This window comes from Lepisosteus platostomus, chromosome 3 (genome assembly GCF_059453375.1).
Source record: "Lepisosteus platostomus isolate fLepPlt1 chromosome 3, fLepPlt1.hap1, whole genome shotgun sequence".
Lineage (NCBI taxonomy): Eukaryota > Metazoa > Chordata > Actinopteri > Semionotiformes > Lepisosteidae > Lepisosteus > Lepisosteus platostomus.
In genome coordinates, this window is record NC_142613.1 from 43,882,184 (window position 1) to 43,905,740 (window position 23,557).

Consider the following 23,557-nt stretch of genomic DNA (forward strand, 5'->3'; position numbering starts at 1 on the left):
TTACAGACACAACTGATAAAAAGGGATTCTTCGGCCCTATGACCCAAATGGCATAGAAAACATGCCTGACAAGACTTTTTTTTACTTAAGGAAATGCATAATATCAAATTGAAGGTTAAAAAAAGTAATTAGTTGAAGTTTATTAATAGTCCAGCACAGAGTTCTAAGGGACACTATCTTTAAACATCTCTTTAAATTAACTACTTTTGATGTGCTGGGGAGTCACCATTATAAAACTAATAACAAAGCAACACCACTTTATTTTTTAGCCAATAGATTTCACTAATTTACTAAAGCTAGTGAAAGACTCACTAAAGAGCAGACTGACCATTTTGTGTTCATCACAAAAAAAGGTTAATAATACTTTGACACTTCATTCATGTGCCTTTACTCAAAATATAGGTGAAAATCTTCCCATTCATAGTTTGCCTTAGGTAAGAGAGGCTTGTAAAATCTCCTTCAGTCATATAGGTGAACTCATGAAATGTAAAACTAAGCTTTTTTAATACCTGGACTAATCCATTACTCTGCTCACTGTTGATGAATCAGAATGCTGGTGGGCATTGTACACAGGGTGTGGAGGAAAAAAACAGTCATACAGTTCAGGTGGTTAAGCAGAACATCAACAGGTAGTGCTGGCAAAACCAATTTACAGGGACCGTAAACCCTTAGCAAAAATGACAAGGTAGGATGAGCTTTCAGAATGTTAGTGAAATCATTTAAGGAAAACAGATGTGACACTTTTAACTATTACTTCATAGTCCAATATGCAGTTTGCTGTTGCAGTGGTCTTTTTGTTATACTCCCTGGTTACTGACTAGAAGAAAACTAAAAGAAACCTTTTGAAGACTATGAAACCTACACAAAACAACTAACTTCAATTACTAAATTATCTTTGACGTTTCTAAACACTAGAAAATAGATAAACTGAACAGAATTATTATTATCTAGCGCTGCATTGTTCTATAACAACATTATATACTTAATTTAGTTTTTACCAGGGCCTGTCTGATTGCTCTACATTCTCTCTACATAAATCTGTATGCTCTTTTTTTTCCTTTATCACTATGTATAGTGTCCTTGGGCTTGGAAAAGAGCTTTATAAATGAAAATTATATGAGACGAAGATAATATAACAATGTCCTTGTATACACTAAATAGGGTATTATTAAAGAAATTATAAATGTTATTAAAGTTAAAATACTCTGTTGTACCGTGCTATTTCATGACCTTTAGGTATGTGCTGCCAGTTTAAATGAAGAGGAGGAAGTAGTTGTGAAGGGAAAGCAAATCTGGCTGACCAGTGCCCTCCTGAATTAACACTGGCCCTTCAGTGTAAACAGATCACTGACTTCAGGTAGAAGGCTTTAAATAATGGCCAAGTATCAATCCCCTTTTACAGAAGCCATCTTTTGGAAACTTTGAGCTCTGTCTAAAAAAAGGCATCTGTCACCGTCAGTTCAGGTCAAGACCTCGACCCTCCCTAAGCCATCCTCCCAGACTCAAACAGTCCAGTTCCATTTTGATTTCATTTCTTTCTGCAGTCAGGCTACATGTGAAAAGGAACATAAACATTTCCTTTTTTGTTCTAGGATCAAAGTTTACAGCTAGTCAAAAAAAATCCATAGCAGTGCATAATGCCCTTTTCAGTGGCAATGGTCACTGAAAATCTGACATCTTCAAAGAAATTAATAGTACATTTAAGCCAATGACTGTAATTTATGTTTTGGCTGTATAATAAAAACAGTCTTAGAAAAATAGTCTTGAGGAACAGATAAGTGAAAATACAACAAAATAGCACATCAAAAAAGTATAGCTTTCTAAATACCTTTAGGTTTTAAAGCCTTCAAACGTTTTCTTAAATGACAAAGGAACTGTATGCTTATGATTTAAATTCTTTCAAAGCAGGGATCACTCTTTCTTTATCTTAATCTCTTCAAGGTACAACACCTCTTGATGAAACAAAATCACAAGTAGAGTCAATCACTAGTTTTTTATTAGTAATGCAATGAACACTTGAAAGGGAGAGGGAGGGGGAAAGGAATTTCCCCGAAGAATCAATAGAAAATGTTCGTTAAAAGATCATTTTTGTAAATTAGTGCCAAGTCAACTCTCTAAGAACTTATTAACAAAGATTCACAATGTCTTCCAAACAGTCCATCAATATACTTTGATCATCAACCAATGATTTCTAAAGAAGCTTCTCCCAACTCCCAACTCCTCAAAGTGTAAACACTGCCTTGTTTTGTCACAGATTTAACAAATACTCATAACTACCTCTTTTCTCTGATACCACGAAGTTGGCAATTAAATACACAACAGTACAAAAATGTATTAAGGAGGTGTCTGTGTTAAATTACAAACATTTTTAAAGAAAGATTTAAATTAATTTAATTAATTCCCCAATGCTTGTAACTAGATATATTTTGTTTTTTAGCAATTAGTTAAATGTTTACATTATAATTCAATATAATCGAGTGAGTCTAGCAAAAAAAAATAGAAGGTGAGTCTGTTGCGAGCTACAATGTGGTCCAACACATACTGTTCTATCTTTTCTTTTCCTCTGAATCTGTGAGAAGTCTGCATTCCCTTAATACTGTCAAATGGAAACAAGGGGAAAAGTATGTGGAACCTCAACATGGAGGTTTGTTATTTTATCATGGACTAGTTAAAAACACTGTCAACAGAACAGATAAAGGAGATTAATTACAAATATACGATGTGCTGACATAAACTGCTTGGAGACAAACAGTACTTTGTAGAAACTTGTATTACTGTATCATCAAAGTTAACGTGACAAGAGATGTCAAATTATATTCACATTACAAAACCCCTATTGTTGTTCTTGATTTGGTGGAGTTCATTGATACCTGAATTCAAGTGTTCTCTTTTGTAATATGTTCTCTGGCAGAGATTGATGGAGTTGTGCACTTACTGACCACACAGAGAGAAAAGCTATTTAGCAAATCTTTTGGGGAACTTTACTACTCATCTTTTACTGTAAATAAAGCAAAAGCCATCTTTAACAAGCTTTAAGTTCCTGAAATCATAGTTAATTGAATCAGCTAGAAGAGTATACCACCCGGTCTTAAACAAGACCGACAGTGGGAAAGTTAAGCAAATGGGCTTTAATTACAGTACCACATCATGGTCTACAGAAATACCTGCACTCTTTCAGATGAGGTTTGGTAACTGTAGCCTCTTTTAATCATATTGAAGCATACTTTTAGCTTAGAAAATCAGTACACTTTTACCAAACACTAATAAAAAATATTTTTATTATATATAAACTCTAAACGCATTTTATTTTTACACAGAAAACAACATTGATCAATTTAACATTATAATTGTGAAAATGAATCTTATATTTGCTGTGCGTTTTCTACAACAAGCTTTACACGCTGCAGCAGCAGTTTAGGTCATAAACAAAAAAACAGCAGTATTTTGGCCCAAAACTCAAAAGTTTCTATTTACCCAAAACAATACCTACAAATCAGTGTATTTATAAAGGAAACATATATCCACGCTTACCTCTTTGGAGTTAGGTGCATGTTTGAAAAGCAAGTTTCTTGGTAGTGAGGCTTCAGCTCGGGTCAAGCTTCCACTGTCAGTGCTGGATTCCCAGGGATGGTCCTTTACAATGTACGTACACTTCTCTTCAAATTCTAACTCTGTCCACTTTGTCATATCAGCATCTTCCACATCCATTTTCATGGTGAACTCTCCAGTCTCTTGCGATTCCTCTGCAGTTAAAATATCCGAGCTATGCTGTGAGGCAGCCTAAAATGAAAAGAGAAAGGCTTTTATCTTCATTGTCCTCCAGCCTGTGGTTTCCTTCGAGACAGAGTGACTAATAGGCAAGTCTGTTGTACTTCAGGATGCAAAAAGGGAACAGTTGGTACAGGCTGAGCAACAGGCAGTGGGGTAGACTCGGAAAAGCATACCCTGAATTCCATTTATGAAGTGTGGGGATGTGCCTCTGTCCTGATAAGAAAATACTTATTGTGAGAAGACAATAGGACTTTTTCTTAAAAGTATTGTTCCATCAGATTTAATTATGGAATGTATACAAAAAACTGACGTAGCAAATGTTTAACCAGTTATGATTAAATAACTTTTGCACAATGGTTCTTACTACATAGACACTTGAGCTACTGATTCCAGTAATCTGATTAGCAAAGCAGCTTTTTTAGCAAAGGGAGTTTTTCATTTATTTGATATTTGTTGCCTGTGACTAGCTTTTAAAACATTTTAACTGGGAAATCATTACAAGACTGACAATTTAATAAATCAATACAGGAATAAAAAAAAACACAACAGACTTTGGATTCTCCCCCAACTTCAGCTTTACAATGTACTTCTTTTTACAGGAAAACCGAAATCCAATTAAACCCCTTTTACGCATGCAGTTGTTCTTGGGGTCATGGCCACTGAGGGTCTCTCCAGACTGTGGAAAAAGTGTCACAAACAAGGGAAGGAAGAGGAAGGAACTGCAGTCTGCGTCTGAATGGAGCTAAAATTGGAAGCAGCGTGCTGCAGGAGCGGAACCGGTAAGCCTTCCTCAAGAAGGGGAGGGAGCAGAAACTTTCCCACCGGCTGCAGAGGCACAAACAAGCATAAAAAACAACCTTCTCCTGACGTCCTCTTTGTATCCTCAATGGAGTGAATGGGACTGTAGGCAACAGAAGCAGTTCCTGTACGCGTCACAATGACAACAGACTTTCACGAGTAAACCAGCAATTCCGAAGTCTGTAAATCACAAAAACTTCCTCTGCAAGGCTCCGGCCAATTTGTGATAATCATTACAAGAAATCTAAACAAATGGATCAGCAAGGACAGTTTTGAAAAGGCAAGTGTTTGGCCACAGTGTTCCGTCACAGAACAAGAAAAAAAGCTGTAAACAAGTTTCTTTTCTCATATCTTCTTGGTGGGATTCTTAGAAGACACAAACTAAAAACATATTCTAGAAGAAAAATAATATGTAGACTGATGAAATGTAAACACAAACAATTTACACAAAATATATACCAAGCATGAACTGGCTTTGAAGATTTTAAAACAGTCATCTGAAATAAAAAGGAACTTAAATGTTTTATTTTTTATAGTGGAACCTTGATTAGGTTTGTAGGGTGTATGATAAATGACAGCTGTACTAAACCATGAAGCAGTAATAATGAAACTCAGAAGTACACCCTAAAGCAAGACTCTTAAGATTGAAAAGGTTAAGACTTTAAGAAGCACAAAAAAAGACTTCGACTCAAAAAACAAAAAAAGTACAAAATATGCCATAGACATTGTAATTCTAAAAGACCACACAAAAATAACTTTTTAAATAGTAGTCTGGTGCGGGCTTACTTACTGGAAAACTCTGAGTGGAGCCACACATAGAGCTTAAGAGTGTGTATTCATTCCTCAGCGTGTTAGACAGGTGCTCTACTCACGCCTCTCCCTTGCTGTGGAGAGCTCCTGCTCTGTGTGTGTCTTCTCGCTTGTTAAGGTCTAATCCTCCACTGCCCTGCCTGCTCTGACTCCTCCTCAGGAAAATGATACGCTAACATGCTTTCAGTTCCAAAATGCTTAACAATTGCCTTCCTTTCCAGCTGCTTAACTGATATTTCATTAACAATAAAAGGGTTTTAACTGACACACCGTGTTGTGCAACCTTTTCCTTGTCACTCCTTCCCACAAGCCAAATCTCTCGTTTTGTTATTAACACTAGCGTTCGGTTTCTCAATGTAGGAGAAACAACTTATAGAACCCTTTTTATAATGATATCAGAGAAAGTTTAAACAAGGGCAGAACTTCAGCTTACACCGAAAAGGGGTTTAAAATAATTGTTGCTGTTAATAGCTGTAAAATGTAGGGCACAAATCAAGAATAGTAAGTATGGCTAATGTTAACCAAGTTTCGTTAATTAAAACTTTCCCCTGGGATCCTTTGGACCTAAACTTATTTCTCTCTTATTGCAGACATTATTGATCTTCTCCTTCCTACGCAACCATTTGCTGCCCACGGAAGGACATCCTGTGAAGAAGGGAGACAATACCCTCAGTTGTTTACTGTGGGGAGCACAGATTGCCATTCCTGTTTCTTATTACAAAACAAACCACAAATCCTGACTTCCTCTAATAACCCTATGCCATCATCACAGGGACTGTGAAAAGAAAAAGTTATGTGGATACTTGCCCATTATGTGCCACCTGCAAGCTGTACCAGTCTTACTCTGAAACTGAAACCATTGAGAACTGAACATAAGTTTCACTACCCAGATGATTGCTAAGCCCGAGGGAATTAGCTTACATTGATGTAATGCACTTTTTACGTTTTTTGTCAATTATTGTTTGAATGTTTGTTCAATCAATAGTGATTATATTTAAAAATAAGTCAAGGCAACCAAAAATCCAAACTAATATTTGCTAGGCGATATAGAGCAGAGCACCAAAGTAACTTATGTTACTAAATGAAGTGAATGAAAGTCCTTCTGATAACAATTGTTGCGAGAAGGAATTTTTTATTCGTAGAGTTGGCATAAACATAAAAATGGCCATTTGTCAGTTTTCACTCTTTTTATATAAATAGTAATCTGCTCATTAATCAGCAGTTTGTGAACCATGTGTACAACACGTAGCTCTCTGTCTGACGCTGCAGGGTGCATTATGAATAGCTGTATCACAGTATTACATTTTTGTTTGAGAAATCCCCACTGGTTTCCTCTGATGCTATCAGCTCCACTCCAGCAACTGACAGATGCCACACAGCTTCAGCTGCTGTCTGTGTGAGGCATGGGCTAACTGAGGAGGGCTACGGGTAGCAAAGAATAATAAAAAAAGAAAACAAGCGCTGGGGGAGGAGGAAGGGACGTAAGACCCTCTTCAAACACCCCCCCCCTTCCTCTTGTCAGTGACAGATCTGTGACCACATCACTCACAAGCTCTCTGGCAATTGCTTCCTGGAAGCGGACGACTTGTCCTGTTAAAAACTAAAAGCCTTCGATGTCCCAATACATGGCAGCATTTGGGCTCCAGTTGCCGTTATTACACAGCAAATAGGATTGAGACAAAAAACAAGAATTCCCCTTTGAAACCAAAATGCGGTTCATCCCAAAACCTCAAAAGTTAGACCCATCTCTCTAAAAAGCTTGCCTTATGTATTTAGCCCACAAGACACCCACCCCCCACTCACACACACATTTTTAAAAAAACTCACAAAACCCACTTTAGCTGATCTTGCCTCCTTCAGGGCTCACTTCAGAAACCCACTTAATAAAGGACTGGGGAGGAGAGGGGAGTTGGGTTTGGGTGGGGAACTGCATTGAAGTGAAATTCAAATTGCTCTTTTGTTTATACAATAGTTTAATGTGGCTTCTCAGCCTGGAGGGAAACTCCTTAAAACAAAAGTGAATATCCCATCCAGCTGCTTTGTTATTTTTTCAAGGGTTTGATATCATTTGAAGACTGTGCTTTTGTTCTCCAGAAGAGAGCTAAACACTTGCAGCAAAATATACCAGGCACATGACAAGCAAGGCTCCCTCCTGCTTTTAACAAACACATGGGGAGTACATAGGACATCAAGAAAAAGGCATAAATTATTTTCTGTACATGGAATTGCATTTTTTTCAGCATGCCATAAAGCAAGTCTACTTATTTGTTTTTAGAAAATAAACTAAACCTGAATTGTAAAATGTTTTCCATTTTGACTTCAGGGGGAAATAAAACCTAGCCAGCACTGGTTTTTACTTACTGGTTAAGGCTTAACATTCAAATTTTCCAATTGCATGATTTGCATGCACTGCCAAGTATAACCGTATAGCCCTTTACGTTTTACATTCTCTCTTTGTTTTTACCATTATATCAGGTGTACACATAAAATAAAAGTTAATTATAACCAATATCTTTTGTACAGAATTATCTTATAGCTTTAAAAGTGCACTTTCTTTTGTGAAGCTCAAGTTGTTACTGATCTGTTTCATATTACCATTTTATTGTCATTTAATGTCCTTTATTTAGGTGAGGTGGGTTGAAGGGTTACATTTCAATGCCTGACCATCTCATTTATAGCAAAGAAGAGCTCTTCACAAACTTCAACACTTGCCTTATAGGGGGTGACACCAAACAATGACAGAAGCTACCGCTACTTTCATCGGGGTACTTGTAGAAGGAGTGCTTTAGATATTGTTCTGAGAAGGGATAATCCCACAATGGAAGATCCATTAAAAGCATTAAAGAGGTTAGCGGCAACAATGATCCACCAACTCATCCGTGCACAATTACAAATCGATCAAGCTGCCAAACGTGTAGCTGGTCTAATTCTGTGTAATTGCATGAGCGTTGCTGGCTGTTGAACCATGCCTCCTGCCACACGCTGGAGTCAAGGGAGGAGGGCTGCAGGGTAAGCTAGCTTTCCTAATCCCTCAAATCTGACCTACTTCCTATGACAATCTTTGCTACTGAGTTTTTCCTTACCATCTGGAGTGGCTGCTGACTATCCCAGTGAGAGGTGAAGTACACTGCTAGATCAATACTGCACCCCAGACAGGGCCTTAATCTTCAGTAAGAGCTAATCATGCTCAATTTAGCACACCAGTGATTAAATTGTACTTTTCATTATGGACAACAAGTAAGGCAGACACATGCCACCCAAATCAATTGTGCCTATCAATAGGGGCTGCCAACAGAAGAAGGAAACACACAATTAGAAATACCTTTGTTGAACTGCCATCCTCCAGGAGACATACAAATAAAAAATGATCAAACTTTAAATTTGTAAGTTATTTTATACACCATAAAATCATTTAAAAGATGCCAAGAAGAATTTCTTGCGTGAGGATGTAATACCTGAAAATATGAAAAGGCTTTTGTGCACATCACTTTTTTTGCTCACCAGCGACACGAAGCGCTAGTCATCCTGAAACTAGCTCGGAGTTAACTGTATGTTTAGATTTCACAAACGTCACAGGCGATAAATGTCATCCTAGGTTCAAAGCTCCACAAATCTCTTTTTTTTCTATCAAAGGCAGACTTTCAATGTACAGAAATATTTTTTTACACAATTGTCTATAAAATCAGGATTTTTAAAATATATATATATTTTCCAGATGTTATTTAAATACTAACACATTTGTAGTAGGTATTTCATTGTTCCGGTAAATAGCCTCTGTTTTCATGAGTCACTGATGGCTCCCCTTTCTATCACATGCTTTTGCTTATGTGAAATCTTAGGCTAAAGTCGCAAGGCACACCTCTAGCAAGCACCTCACATAAGAAAACAAAACCTAGTCTTCATATTCAATTTTATACACACCATGTTCTAAAATCACATTGTAACGAAAATAAAGTTCTGTAGGAATGCCTCATACCTTCATGTGCACCTTATGTCACGAAGTTCAAAGCCAGTTTCCAGCTAACTTGTAAATTATTAAGAAGTCCGGTAGAAAAAAAAATGGTACAATTAATGTGATGTAGGGTAATTGGATATACACTCGCCTTTTGACAGCTGTAGCCTGAAATAATGTTATTGCAGACGTCAAGATGTCATTTGCACAGACATGAAGAAAAGAAACCTCTCGCAAGGATACTTCTCGCAAGGAGTTAAACAGGCCAAAACCCCAAAACACGTTAAGCAGAGCCCAGCAGGGGCCTAACTGATAAAACGGTGTCAAACCTAAAGCATTTGTCAAACAGAGACAAGAATGAGCGATAGATTTAGGAAGCAAATTTATGTAATAAACTGCACGAATTTAAATAGCCTAGTCTGAAAAACAAGCTGGCCATTCGTCAGAAATACGCATTACTCGTCCTCCGCAATTTACTTTTCCAAGAGTCTGACACAATGTCTCAGTTAATGGGGTATCTCATTCTAAATGCATTGCGCCCAAGTATTACATTTATATTATGTAAATCAAGTAATCGCAGTTCTGTACACACACAGCCCACGCCATCGTAGGAAGACCAATCTTAAGAACTGAGCTCAAGCGTCGTTTCCATCATGTGTTAGGTTAAGGTATGAAACCAGCTTACCTGGTTGCATACCTTCTGACGCTTCAACAAAATATTTTTTTTTTAAATCATGAAGAGTTCAAATTCGTGGAATGTTAAACAAGGAGTCATTATTACAGCGGTAAGACGTGAAATAAGACAGTATTTCTAGTATTACGTTCACTGTTAAAAACTGCTGCAGATAAAAAACAAATACCCACTAACTGTAAATTCCAACCAAAACGCTTCTATATCAAAAGTAAAAACCCTGCAATTAAGATGGAATCACTGTAACTTTTAAGATCTTTTTATAAAGAAAGCAGTAGAAATACGGTATACTGAAAGGCTGTAACATATTGTACGAAATTAATTTAGATCTGTTAGAATCATTTATAAAAAGACTGATCAAGGCTGAAGAAATTTGTAGTAGACTACTCCGCACGGCGCATGTTTGTACCTGTTAGCATTTCCATGAATCACCAGTCTCGAGACGCTCCGTACCAGAGCTCTTATTGGTATCCCAAATCTAAGTTCCCGTCTGACTCTCTTACTTTCCAGTCTGAATGTGCTGAAGGACTGGGAGATAGGATTTTACACTTTCCATATGCAAAGAGCGTCCCCCCACCTCCCGGTCCTGACAGCTCCACCCAGTTCAGTAATTAGGCTTAACAGGAGCAATTAACAAAACAAACTTCTCCCATAGCTGACTATCTTGATCACTCTGATTGACTAATTGTTTTCAAAAGCCTTTGTGCTCTTTAGCAAGTATAGTGACTAAATTAATACCTGTCGAAATTCATAAATGGTAATTCCCTACTACTTCATATTTTTCACACAAGAGATCTAAAAAATGGATCCTTTATTGCTTGACACATTAACGGACTTAGATAATTTAGATTTCGTTACATCTCAGCTGTCTTAATTTTTCTTTATTGTTTAATGAATGCGAATTTTAACGAACTTGTCGCCCTATGTGATAATGATAGAAAATATACGCACTAGTAGCAGTAATAAACTCTTCAACCGAACTGAAACCTTCATTTAACAAATCCGTTAAGCAAATGTAAGTAAATTATCACATTTAAATGAGTCCCAGCAGCTTTATTAAACTTTGGTGATGACACAGCAGGATGTAAACAGCATCAGCATAATTTTCTGTATTAAATTAACACATGTAATTTACATAACACAGAATGTGGTCATTTACTGTTTCTTAATTACAATTATGTCTTGTAGCAAACGGAACTTCAAGCAGACACTATATAAATTTAAGCTTATGATCACATATTTTAGAACCAATCAATTACATTTTAATCCAGTATTTAATAATGAACGCTGTAAAAATGCACAAAACTGTGTTTCCAATGACTGGCAATTGTCATATAAATCAGACTTTAAGGGTTAAAGACATTTGATTGTTCAGTTCTAAAACGATGATGTCAGATTGTTTTGTCTAAACTATTTGCAAAATAATAAAATATATAATAAAATATTAAATGTTTCACTTTTATCCATTTCATTTTTTACTTTTTTGTTAGTAAAACTCAGATGCTTTTAAAATTAAGAGATACTTGGCAATCGTTCAAGGCAATTATAACCCAGCCACATATTAAAATATAAAACATGCTGTTAATGGAACATTGTAAAAGAAAGTGAGAATCAGAACCAGAGCAATTATGATTTGCAAGGTATCTGCACACAGAGGTACAGACAAGCTTCAGGTACGGCTCTGTCCTATTACAAAGACTCTTTTCAAAAGAAGAAGCCTAGTTTGTTCACCCCCCGGGACCGTATCTCGGAGTCTTTCACAGTCTTGGAGTCACTACCACAGCACTGTGGGCAGATAATAAAAGGCATGTAAAATTTTACCCCAGTTGGCCACTTCCCTTCCACCCTTTGTTTCAGATCTTTACACAAAACAGACCAAATCTTCCGGTGCCACTCAACTTCCACACGATGCAGGGCTCCCCTCATCAAAGCCCTGGAAGTGTGTGTGGGATTTGTATAGTGTTTAAACCACCCTGTCTGTAGACAAACTCTACCCCCCATTCAGATCTTATTCATGCCAGCTCTGTACTGTGCTTGAAATTAACATGGAGGCTGGTGAACAGGAGATGACATCCTTCACTTTTCAGCTTTCAGTGTTGCTGAGGTTTTGTCGACAGCTGGAATTAATCAGTTTTTTTTCTAATGTTTTTTTTCTTGTGAGTAAGGGGTGCGTCAGGCACTTATCTATCAGTCTGCAAAAAGCCAGCCCAGAAAAGGCTTTCAGACCAGTGCTACAACCTTGATATCTCAAGTTATATAATAAATTAATCACCTACAATCTAAATTTAAAATTTGTAGCTTATTAGAGAAACACATCAACAGTAACTGTAAAAATTGTTACTGTAAAAAATCATTTTCTAACTATTTTACAACATTTCAAATGTTTCACTGATCTATGATCTAATAAAGTAATCAGATAAAATGATTAAACAATTGTGATTAAATTATGAAGTTGCCCATTTAAAAAATGAGGCATTAACATGAATGTTTACCTTATGCACAGCACACAATTAACACAACAGAGTGGAGATAATAAAAACTATCAAATTCTAAACAATTTTGAAAAGGACACTTAACAGCATTTGTGATGTTGTATGCTTTGATAATTTTGAAATGACAGAGCACACACTAAATGGTAGCAAGTTTGCAGCAAGTTTCCAAGTTTACTGTATGTGATGTTCCACTGGTGTGATGACAATTTAGGCTTTGTGTCAAATAAAACTTGGCACTTGTCTTCCTCTGGCTTGGGTAATTCTTATGAAACAGACATCTAAAACAGCCAAGTTCAATAGAAGATGCTTATAATAATGTCATCTGCATGGGCTTTTGGAAATATTTGTTATGCACGTAACATAGGAGTTTTTTAACAGTAGCTAAATGTTTTGCGAAACCACCTTTTTTGATTGTTCACAAATGTAATGTGATTTATCTGATCCTTTCTTACAAGCAATGAATTAATTACAGACAGTTTTTGAGATATCTTTTTAAGTGGAGGAAAAAAGTGATGCCTGCCAAAGTCTATAATTGTATCAGATTTTCTTTTTTCATTAATACACGAGAAACTGTAACACCTATAATGATTGCTTTAAGACTAACCACAAGTGCCACATGAATGGAAGCAATGGCATATGCTGAGGTACATGTTGCCTGTACTCCAATTACCCAAATATTAAATCCTTTTTAATTGATTTATCCAAAGACCAGCCAACAGACAGGAGTTGGCATGCAGCCAGGAAACACAAGAGGCAAACATTGGATGGAGAGGATGGGGGGGAGGAGAGGCAAAATTTGAAACTCTGACTTCTCCTGAGGTTCATTGAGCTGTTCTAATCACAGCTTTGTATATATGTAAAAAAACACACGTATACAAAAAAAGGCCTTTTCATGCTGTATTAGGTGTTTCATAGTCTGAATGAGGAAACCCCTCTACAGACTTGTAAAGGGCTGTCAGTTGGAGAGTGGAGCATAGTACAAGTGTGTTTTCATCCAGAAGAAATATTTAGTTTGGCGGCTGGCCAGGGAATTCTGGCAGAATAGACAGAATTAGGGGATTTACCTTCCACGTGTTTGGCACGCGTCACTAGAAGCCAAGAAAAGCTTGGCTCTCTGCACCAGTGAAAGACACATAAAGATGAAAAAGAACAGGGTGGAGGAAAAAGTGCTTACTGTACTTTTTTAACCCAAATTGTCTTTTGAAAAATGGCAGATTGAATCAACTTAACTCCTTTCTTCAGACAATACAAGAACAAGATAAAACAACATTTCAGTTAAAGCCGGAGTTTTTGACACTTACCTATTATCTGTCCAAAGCTTTGTTGATTTAAACCTCACTGCATTTTAAACTGCTTTAAAAGAAATTGTTGGTTTTCACACAATGGAACTAGCTAGTACTTTGGCCTCCTGTGCAAGCAGATAAGATTAAGCAAAACTTAGTTTAATATAAAATCTGGTGTCTCTTCCAGCTCTCTTCTCACGTCTTTTCTGTTAAACACTAAACAGGTTTACATTAAAACATTAAAATTAAACATGAATTTGCAGCGTTGAGAAGCTTGGTTAGAAAATAAAACAAGTTAACTTTCAAATCTTGTGTCAGAAAATTTATGTATACCATAAATTGCAATTTTAACAAATGTCAACTGACCTGAGCCCAAGAGTCAATTTCATAGTCAATTCTTAACAATATATAACTGTGCTTCTTGATATATAAAAAATAGATAAGTGCATAGATGTTTTCTGAATAGTTCAAAATGTCCCTCATCACACCTCTATATCAAACAATTACACATTGCGTTTCTTTCATATTATATCTGTTATTTTTAATGTTTTTTGATATCGTATGCCTTAAACATGATTCAGCTGAAAACTGGAACATAAGGCTATATTGTGCATTTGTGGGTGTGGAAAAGAAATGGTCAGACAGCACTTTACTTCATGTTGTTTCTATGGGATATTTTCTGGAATTGGTGGCTGCTGTAGACAAGAGTATTCTAGGTTAAAGACTTTCCATTCCAATTGTGAACTTAACGATATGAATAATTTAATAACTTCACAATTCATCATGTTTTGAATTTCAGTGTTACAACATTCCTGCAATAATTACTCATCAAAGACAGTTTAACTGAGAAAAAGATGTGGGGTACTTTCTGGGTGACCTTTGTATAAACAGTATAGCATGTAGCCATTCATGTATATACACATTTATACAAAATGGACATTTATACACGCACATATAGGAGATACTAGTCTGCCTTAAACCAATGTGTATCTAAGACTGTACTATAATTATTGATTAACACAACAGATAAAACTTATAAATTAAATTCCAATCGAACAAGACTGCTTTTATTCACTAAATCTTGCTTGCCACTGCTAAGCTCCTTTGATCGGCAAAGTTATAAGAAGGATCTCCCAACACCATCAGCATAGCTTTTGACCAGAGAGCATGATGAATTAAATCTATGATAGATATGACAGGTGAGGAGCTGCTTGAAGGAGGCTTAAGCAGCAGGAGTAAGACAAAGCTTCCATTTAACTAGGGGAAAAAAAATCAGGCCTCAGTGTCCGTTAATGACCAGTTACAAAATCACTCTTTATTCAGTCTGGCTGGACGAAGGGCAAGCTGATACCTCAAACAAAGCTTTTTCAGATCCACTGCTGTTCCTCTGTTACAGGGCTTGTGTAATATATCGTTTTTAATGAAACATAATTGGAACCTAAAGTCTACTTAAACAATTACTATCTATTCACACCACCCCAACCTAAGTGAATAACTCACGTTTCATCTCTTTTGACATTTCTTCCACAATATTCCATTTAAATGTTTACAAGTTGTTTGCTGTGAAAACTGTTGCTTTCAAAGTATCCACTAGTCCCTTATAATGTGGATCTCTTAATTGAGCTATAAATAATGAGGAATTATTATTTTATGAGTTTTTTTTTGTGATAGCACAGTGCACAGAGCAGAATGTTTAATAAGGAAGGATTCCTAAGTGTATAATCTCTCACTACTTGGTTAACATTTATTGTCTTCCTAGTAAATTAATTTACTTTCCAGAATAAACGAAAATCCTGCAATTTATATCCTCTAATTTCAATATGGCGTTGGTTTACTTTGCACATTTATTTGGAGGTTGTTAGCACTTTTACACAGAAACTGCTAAGCTTCAGGCACCAAATTCAAATACAGCTGTAAAACAAAAATCAAGTCAAATATATGTCTAGGATTAGTATGTGTTTTAAATATGTAAATAGCATTTCAAGTTTTTGTATTTTAGTATTTACAGTACTTTTAAGCAATACTGAATTGCTCACTTTTAATCAACCTAATTTGCTATTGCTACTAATGCGTGTGGAGATTGCAAGGAGACAGTCTTATCCTTTGAGAGATCTACCTGCACTACTATTCTGGTGCGCAAACAGCAGACAATGGGTGTCAAATGGAAGACATACTGAAATGGCCTTTCTGTTGCACTGGATCTTTGATGCTGAAATGCCAGGTTCCCAAACAAACATTATAGTTTTCTAGCATTTTATCTTCACAGATTAATTTGTATAATAATTTCTAATTCTCTTTTTTAGGAAAAAAAAACATTACCCGTCTGTTTTCAGCATAGATTAGCAAGGTAACAGGTTGAAGCTTTGGAAACATCAAATAAGGACTGAAATGTATATTAAGACAGGAGTTTTTATGCAAGCAGTAGAATTATGATATAGGTGTAGAGTCAGGGATAAAGCTATGTTAGTTTGAATTGTAAATAATCGCTTTTGGGTAAAGAAAGATCATTTTTAAAATGGGATTCCTTTGATGGCATATTTTCAGAGTCTCAAATATATCTGAGAAAACTCTTGCTCATTTTTGTTAAATAAATTACTTTAGTCAAATGAATCGTAAGAAAGAACAGTAAAAGGAATAGTATGGAAATGAACATTTTATTCATCTTCTTTTTTTGCTATGTAAGGTATTGCAAACTAAATCTTTATTAAAAATGTAGCATGGAGTAGATATTAGAGATCTTGACTCCTAAACTGGAAAACTGTGGGATGAATTCCCAGGTAGGTTATAGCTGATGTATTCATCAAGGTACTTGCTCAAATTGATTGAGTAAAATGCCCAGGTGTATCAATGAGCAGATATCTAAATTACTTTGGATAAACGTGTTAACCAGTTTAATAGGAATTAAGAATCAAATAAACCGATTAATATAACATTGGACACCTTTGATGTGGCTGTTCTCCAAAAATTTGAATTCTGGAGAACAATTCTAAATTATTTTGTACCTGTCATTTTTGAGACAAAACACAACTGCTCTTTGTGAAATGACCAAACGCGTCATGAGACTTCTAGCACAGACAAAATTAATCTAATTATACACCCATTTATAATGGTTAAAATGTTTAAAAATACACACGTTTGATAAGGAAAACAAGCAGCTGATTTATACACATTTGAACGTGTTTTATTATTCTGATGTTTGCTCAACTATTGAAGGGATATTCCTGCCAGCGCATTGAGTGGAGTGTCCAGAAAAGCGCTACATAAATGTAAGCAATTATTATTATTATTATTATTATTATTATTATTATTATTATTATTATTATTATTATGTCAAGGATGTAGGATGCATGTATTTGATCTTTTTTATTATCAACATAAATAACTTGAAAACAGCAAGTATCTGTAGCTGCTGAAATGACTGGTTATAAATCATTCAAAATCTCTCTTTCAAATGTTAATCTGTGGAAAATAATTAAATCATATTGCTGGTGATCCCAGCAAATAATTAAGGTATTTAATATTATATAGATAGGTTTATATGAGGCATTTTAATATTTATTGTATTGCTATCCTTAAGAAACAAGTGTAATTCCAAGCAAATCCATCACAAAAGTTACTGTATTTTTTACTTACCAGATTCTATCAATACAAATCCTTTTTTGATTTTAGTAAGTCAATATTCTATGCGTCAGAATAGTTGGGTTTTGATTTGTCTTCTGCTTTGCTCTATTCTTAATTAACAGTCCCATTCAGGGTCAATATAGCGAACATGTACTCTCTATACAATGAAACATTTCTAAATTATGCTTTCTATGATTATATAGTGAAGCAAATGAAGACATAGATCACCCACTTTCCTCACATAATGCCTGACACTTATTCTATTCTTTTGACACTTAGCTCTTCTCCACTTAGCAAGTGACTGAAACTGTTGTGTCCGACCTCAGATTCCTCACTGAAAACGGTGAGGTGACAACAATATGATTTTTTTATTTGCTTACTACAATGTCTAGTTTAATGGCATTGTGTTTATGAATTAAAAGATAAAAGCCATGGCTGTGCTTTCAGCAGGCCACAAAGAGAGCAGGTCTGGATAGTGTCTGTCCACAGCTCAAGGTGCTGTGAAGAAAAGAAAAACATTTGTAACTCCTGCAAACTTTACAGTCCTTTATCAGAGTGACGCTCCTCTAAACTTTCACCACCTGAGCCTGACATGGGAGAGGAAACAGCCACCATCCTTAATTATGTTGTCTTCCTATGACCAAGCCAACTCTACTTTTCAGTCCAGGCTTCTATTGATGTTAATGTATTAAACACAGTGGAATTGCAGGAGCCCGTTTGTGACTTGGAGACTAATTTCCTCTTTCATCTCTGTAATATGTTCCTGTTTCCTTCAAACAGCACCACCAATCAATTCCAGATTACAAGAAATAAATGTATAATGATTGTAATCCGACAAAGTTGTGCACTCATCATTTGTGCTTCGTCTGTAGAGACAACTTAACTATCTAGATCCGCCAGAATCTATTTATGGTGACAAGTGTTTAAGATTTACTCATAGTTTTAATTTTGCAGCTGTTAAAGATCAGTTGCCACTGCATAATGTTTATACCGACTCTCTTCCATAGTCAAAAAAGGAAGCCAAGAAGCATCTTAATTAAATTAAAAAAATATTGATACATTGTGTTGTAATATAGAAATATATTAGAATATTTCTAATACAGGAATTCAAATTTATTGTGACTTCAGCTATTGTTAAGCTCGTATTTAGCATGACTATGAAATATATTGGACTTCTCAAAATTTGTATTTATGTAATTCTATATATTTTTTTAGGTATGGCAATTTTTTTTATATAGCAGTTTTGGGGTGAACATGGATATTATTTATAATAATAATAATAATAATAATAATAATAATAATAATAATAATAAGAAGAAGAAGAAGAAGAAGAAGAAGAAGAGAGAAGACATAAGACTTATCTATGAATCTATGAATTATTGGTTAGTCTGTTTTCTGAAGGAAATTAAAAGAGAAGTATGTTTATTGAAAGACTCCTTTTTAGTCAATGACAATTTTCAGTTATCATTTAAACACCTTAGTATTAAAAGTCATTTTACATTTATTCATCCTCTGCATTGTTATCTATTCTCAGTATAACTCTAAGATGAATGGTCACTTTAACCATTTATCAAGTGAGAAGCCAAATTAAAGCTCTCCTACCCATGGTCATGATCTGCATTGACCAGCTAGCTACCTGTATCAATCACAGGCTCTCCAAGCTGTATTTCCAGAGAACATGGTGTTGATTTAGTTCACTATGGCCTCTGGCTGACCCATGCATGTTGCTCTATGGCGAATGTTCTGCGGTCACAGGCAGGAAGTACTTGAGAAGTAGCCCTTTGAAACCCCTCTACCGCCTCCTTCTTTTGGAAAGCGATGGCTGAGGGGAGCCAGAAGTCAGCCGTCAATCTGGGGTTGCTCCTGATGCAATCTATCCCCTCCTTCCTTCAGGGAATCATCAATCTTCATCTCTCCTGTCCTGGCTACTACTTCCTTTTACAGAGATTTGGTCTGACCTGTTCAATAGTGTGGCAACATTTCTTTGACTATTTCTACCCACGTTGGATGGCTCGTGAACAGTCCCCAACAGTTGACCCCCGAATGTAAATAAGAGGTCTTTTATTGGGGATGGAGAGAGGTCACAGAGTGAAAGATGGCTCTTCGACAGATTTGCTCATGGCAGGGAGAGAGGGCGAAACTACTACAGGTCACTCAGATTTAAGATGCAGTAAGCCACCCATCTTTGACCTTCACTTATTTTATCATAAATCTGCATTTAATTATCTGTTCAGATTTAATTCAATGTGTCTGGATTTCTTATGAAGGAAAAAACGAGTCTTGTAGAAAAACAAACATTTTTCAAAGCAAATGAAAAAACATTTATGTCTGTGTGTACAGTAAACACTGCACTCACATTTCCCAATCATTTTTTTTCAAAATACTGTATTGCCTCTTAAAAAATACCATTATCTGCCCAAGAAAAAGAGTTACTACTGACGTTTCCAATAAATTATGATGATGTTTCCAATGGATTTGGTAGTACAGAAAATAAGTTGCATTGGTAGATAAATTATATGGAGGGGACTAAATACTGTGGCATTTACAAACCTGTTTATATCTAAAACAAACTGATGTTTCGATCCACTGAATTTTTCTTACAAACTACAGAAAGTGTTTTTCTTTTGATGTTGCCATTTTTATATCAACACATTCCTCACTGTTGTTCTGCTCTTTACTAAGAATTACATGTCAACTATGTAATAATTATACTGTTTCAAGCTTACAGTGCATGAGAGGTGCAGGGAGAATACATAGGTTTTAGTGTTCAAAACAACTTGTTTTGCTCAAAGACATGTTGCATCACAACAAGCTGCAGGCACTTGAGTTTTAGTTTCTTTATTTTTGTCTGTGGACTGGTGCAGTGAAAGCTGATTGGTAAGCCAATTGATTACAGTTATCATTCTTTGATTTCTGTGTATACACAATACGATTTATATATAATCTTGTAATAACCTGTACAGAGCTGTCAAGCTGTCTTTGGTGAAGTCCTCATGTAGATTGAACAACCCCTGATGACACATCACTACAGTGATGTTGCGGCCTTCTGCCTTTTAATAGCCACAATTTAAACACCACTGACACCTGTCATGAGTCTTACAATTTATTGTCCACTGTGCAGAAAACTTTAATGAAACCTTTAATGAAGGTCTTGAATTAAAATTGCAACCACACTGATTAACTCTCTGACCCTCTCCCTTGGTACAAAACAGATGTGGCTTCTTAGCAGTGTCTTATCTGGCTACATGCTTACTGAGACACCCAGAATGGCTGTGAGGGCTAGTTTAATATTCTTAGAATTCAGATACGTGTCAATCTGTGAGTCATGATGCAATGTGATCTTTAATTATTTGCCTTCTTTTGCAAAGAATTATATCAGTTTGTTCAAGTAGAGTATTTATGACCTTTGAGTCATACTTGTCCTCTTTGACAACTACTGAAGAAGAGATCCAGCCAATTTCACTACACAAATTGAAAGTAAAACCTGTAACAAATTCAGTACATGCACTATCCCTTCTCACCTTTGCAGTGTGCAATTAGTTTTGAACAAACTCAAAGTGAATGCTACAAAAAATCATTTTGATTAAGAACTTGGTTGTGAGAAAAAGTAAAATTTTGGGTTAGACTTACAAAAATAAAATCACTAACATGACTAAATAAATAGAAGAGGGAAGTATCTTCCTCTGAATATTCAGTGTATTAATCATTATATACAGAAATGAATGATAAAACTGAATTACACTTTGGTGACACAAGGCAGGAAATAATAAACATAACATGACTATTGACATTCATAAGTTTGTGTGGGTTCTTCCCAGAAGTTTTAAGCAAACAATCTGTATATATTTATTTATGACAAGTGCTGACCAAACTACTCCATATATGGTGGCATTGTTAAACCCAAACTAAAAAACTAGAAAATCTTATAAAACTCTATATTAGCTCATGAAGAGTTTTTGATATCGATCAACCACTGGTAATGCAGCAAAGGACTAGAAAAAAACAATACTCATGTCTTCCTAATTAGTACAATTTACTGTATAATTCTTCAAGTTCTTCTTTATAACTGTTAGAGATTTCCTCTAGTGGTGGCAAACAAACAGACAAAAGGCTGATTTTATGTCTGACACCGGCAGATGAAAATCTACTCTAATTGTACTTCAGAGACATTCAATTAGCTATGGTTAAGAGCAATGCCTTTTTACTGTAAATTATTATTAACATCAGAGGTTATAGTATTACATAATGAATACCTCACTAATCAAAACCAGATAATCTTCACAGGACTATTTATCCCAAGACGAACTTAATCTCAGACTTACCCACTGCCGTTTTGAATAGACAGTGAATAGTGCAATATCTGACTAAACATATTTACCAGTATTTGTGCTATACAGTACATTCTAATGACAAAAGGTTTCTCAATGAAAAATCTTTGTAATCTTTATCATACATTCCGAAATATGACCATACCACCACAGTACAAATTTTGACATTATAAGAATTTCACAAATTCAGAGTAAAATCTAGTTGAAAAAATAATACTACAGCCACTTTTAAACTACAGCCATACATTGGGTGTAAGAAAAGACTGCATCATGTCGAGGGGAGGACAGAGACACTAATTAACCTAAACAACATGTCTTTACAAGGTGGGAGGAAGCCAGATCATCTAGAGAAAACTAACATGACCATAGGGGCAACACGCAGAGTCCACACAGTCCAGAATTACACCTAGACTGAAAAGCTGTGAGGCAGCAGCACTAATCACCACACTACTTGCCACCTCAGAAGATTTTAATATTTCCAGACTGCTTCACTTACCGCAGTCCTGTGAGAATGAATGTTAAATACAAACACACAGATAATGAGTAATACATTCCATTTGCTATATAATACGTTAATAAATAAGAAAGTGTTTCTCTTCACCATCTCAATCTATGTTGATTTAGCACTTCTGACAAAGAAAACCTAATACATCACTAATAAATATAGCAAAAGAATGAATTTATTGTCTTGGGTAACTGAACTACAACAAACATGGTTTCAACACACTCCTTTCTTATTGAAATAGAAAGTTTGGGGCCAAAGGTCACTCCCATAATTCCCAGATAAAACGTGTCAGAAGGTCAGTTAATGAACACAAACAGACCTCCAATTAGAACCATAAAATGTTCAATAGGCTAAATGTCCCAGACTCTTGCTTCAAGCACACACAATCTGTTTAATTAGCAAACTGTTGCATCACTGAGCAAATACTCACTGGCAACAATTATAGGGCTCACAAATCATGTGAGCATGAGCTAGCACTGTGTAATTCTACAAAACAATTAGTGGCTCCTTTTTGTCCTATGAGGAAAGAAGGTAGCACTCATTTGAGCTCAAACCTACACTGAGCTGAGTTCAATAGGCCAAAAGTACATTTTTAGTATTTACAGTATAATTTTGCATAACATCTCTGCTGTATTTTTTGATTGCCAATTCAAAGGATGATTGTAAACAAAAGATGATTGTAAACAAAAAAAAGCTCTATTGTTTAATTTTGTTCTTTTAGGCATTTTAAATTGGTTAAAAAGTACCTTCTCATTTAATAAATTTGAGTTCTTTATTGGTGCTGTAAAAATTGTAGGACAAACTTTCAGGATTTTCAAAAGCACAAAATGTGGCATAATAGAAGCAGTTGTTCTTGGCTTATATCTACATGCAGTTCTTTTTAAGTTCATGAACATACTGTACTTACAGGGTAACATAGCTTCTTAGAACTTTTCATTTTCATGTCGCTGTGTTAGGAAAGGTAGGCTGTGTAGTGTGTAATATTCACAACATGCTGTATTGACAGGAGACTTTCAATGAACTTTCTACCTTAAAGAGGACCTATAAAGGCCCAGGTCATATCAGGCACTGATAAAAAGTGCAATAAAAAGGACATTAACAGAAAAGCTTATAACCTTTATGGAACACTGGTCATGGGAAGGTCAACGGGTTTTTTATGTGGACTTGCAAATCATTACATACCCTTACCTGCAGCTTTACCCTTAGTCCTGTGAACAGAGTTGAAATGATTATTATCCCTCTTGTTCAAGAAAATAAATCACTTCAATGTAATGAAGATATTTCAGCCTATTTTACAGATCTTTGA

At 35.6% G+C, this 23,557-nt stretch overlaps 1 protein-coding gene across 5 annotated transcripts in view; it reads right to left on the reverse strand.

Moving 5' to 3' along the window:
- Positions 1–23,557, reverse strand: part of prdm1a (PR domain containing 1a, with ZNF domain) — a 40,582-nt gene that overhangs the window by 11,346 nt on the left and 5,679 nt on the right. For 2 of the 5 annotated variants that reach the window (XM_088625697.1, XM_088625693.1), the window contains one exon: positions 3,532–3,780. In XM_088625697.1, coding sequence (XP_088481823.1) covers positions 3,532–3,714 — 183 coding nt within the window. In that variant the 5' untranslated portion in view covers positions 3,715–3,780. Of the gene's footprint in view, positions 1–3,531; positions 3,781–4,322; positions 4,883–5,359; positions 5,624–10,431; positions 10,699–23,557 lie in introns of those variants that run through there. The other 3 variants (XM_088625696.1, XM_088625694.1, XM_088625698.1) reach the window with 3 other exon arrangements.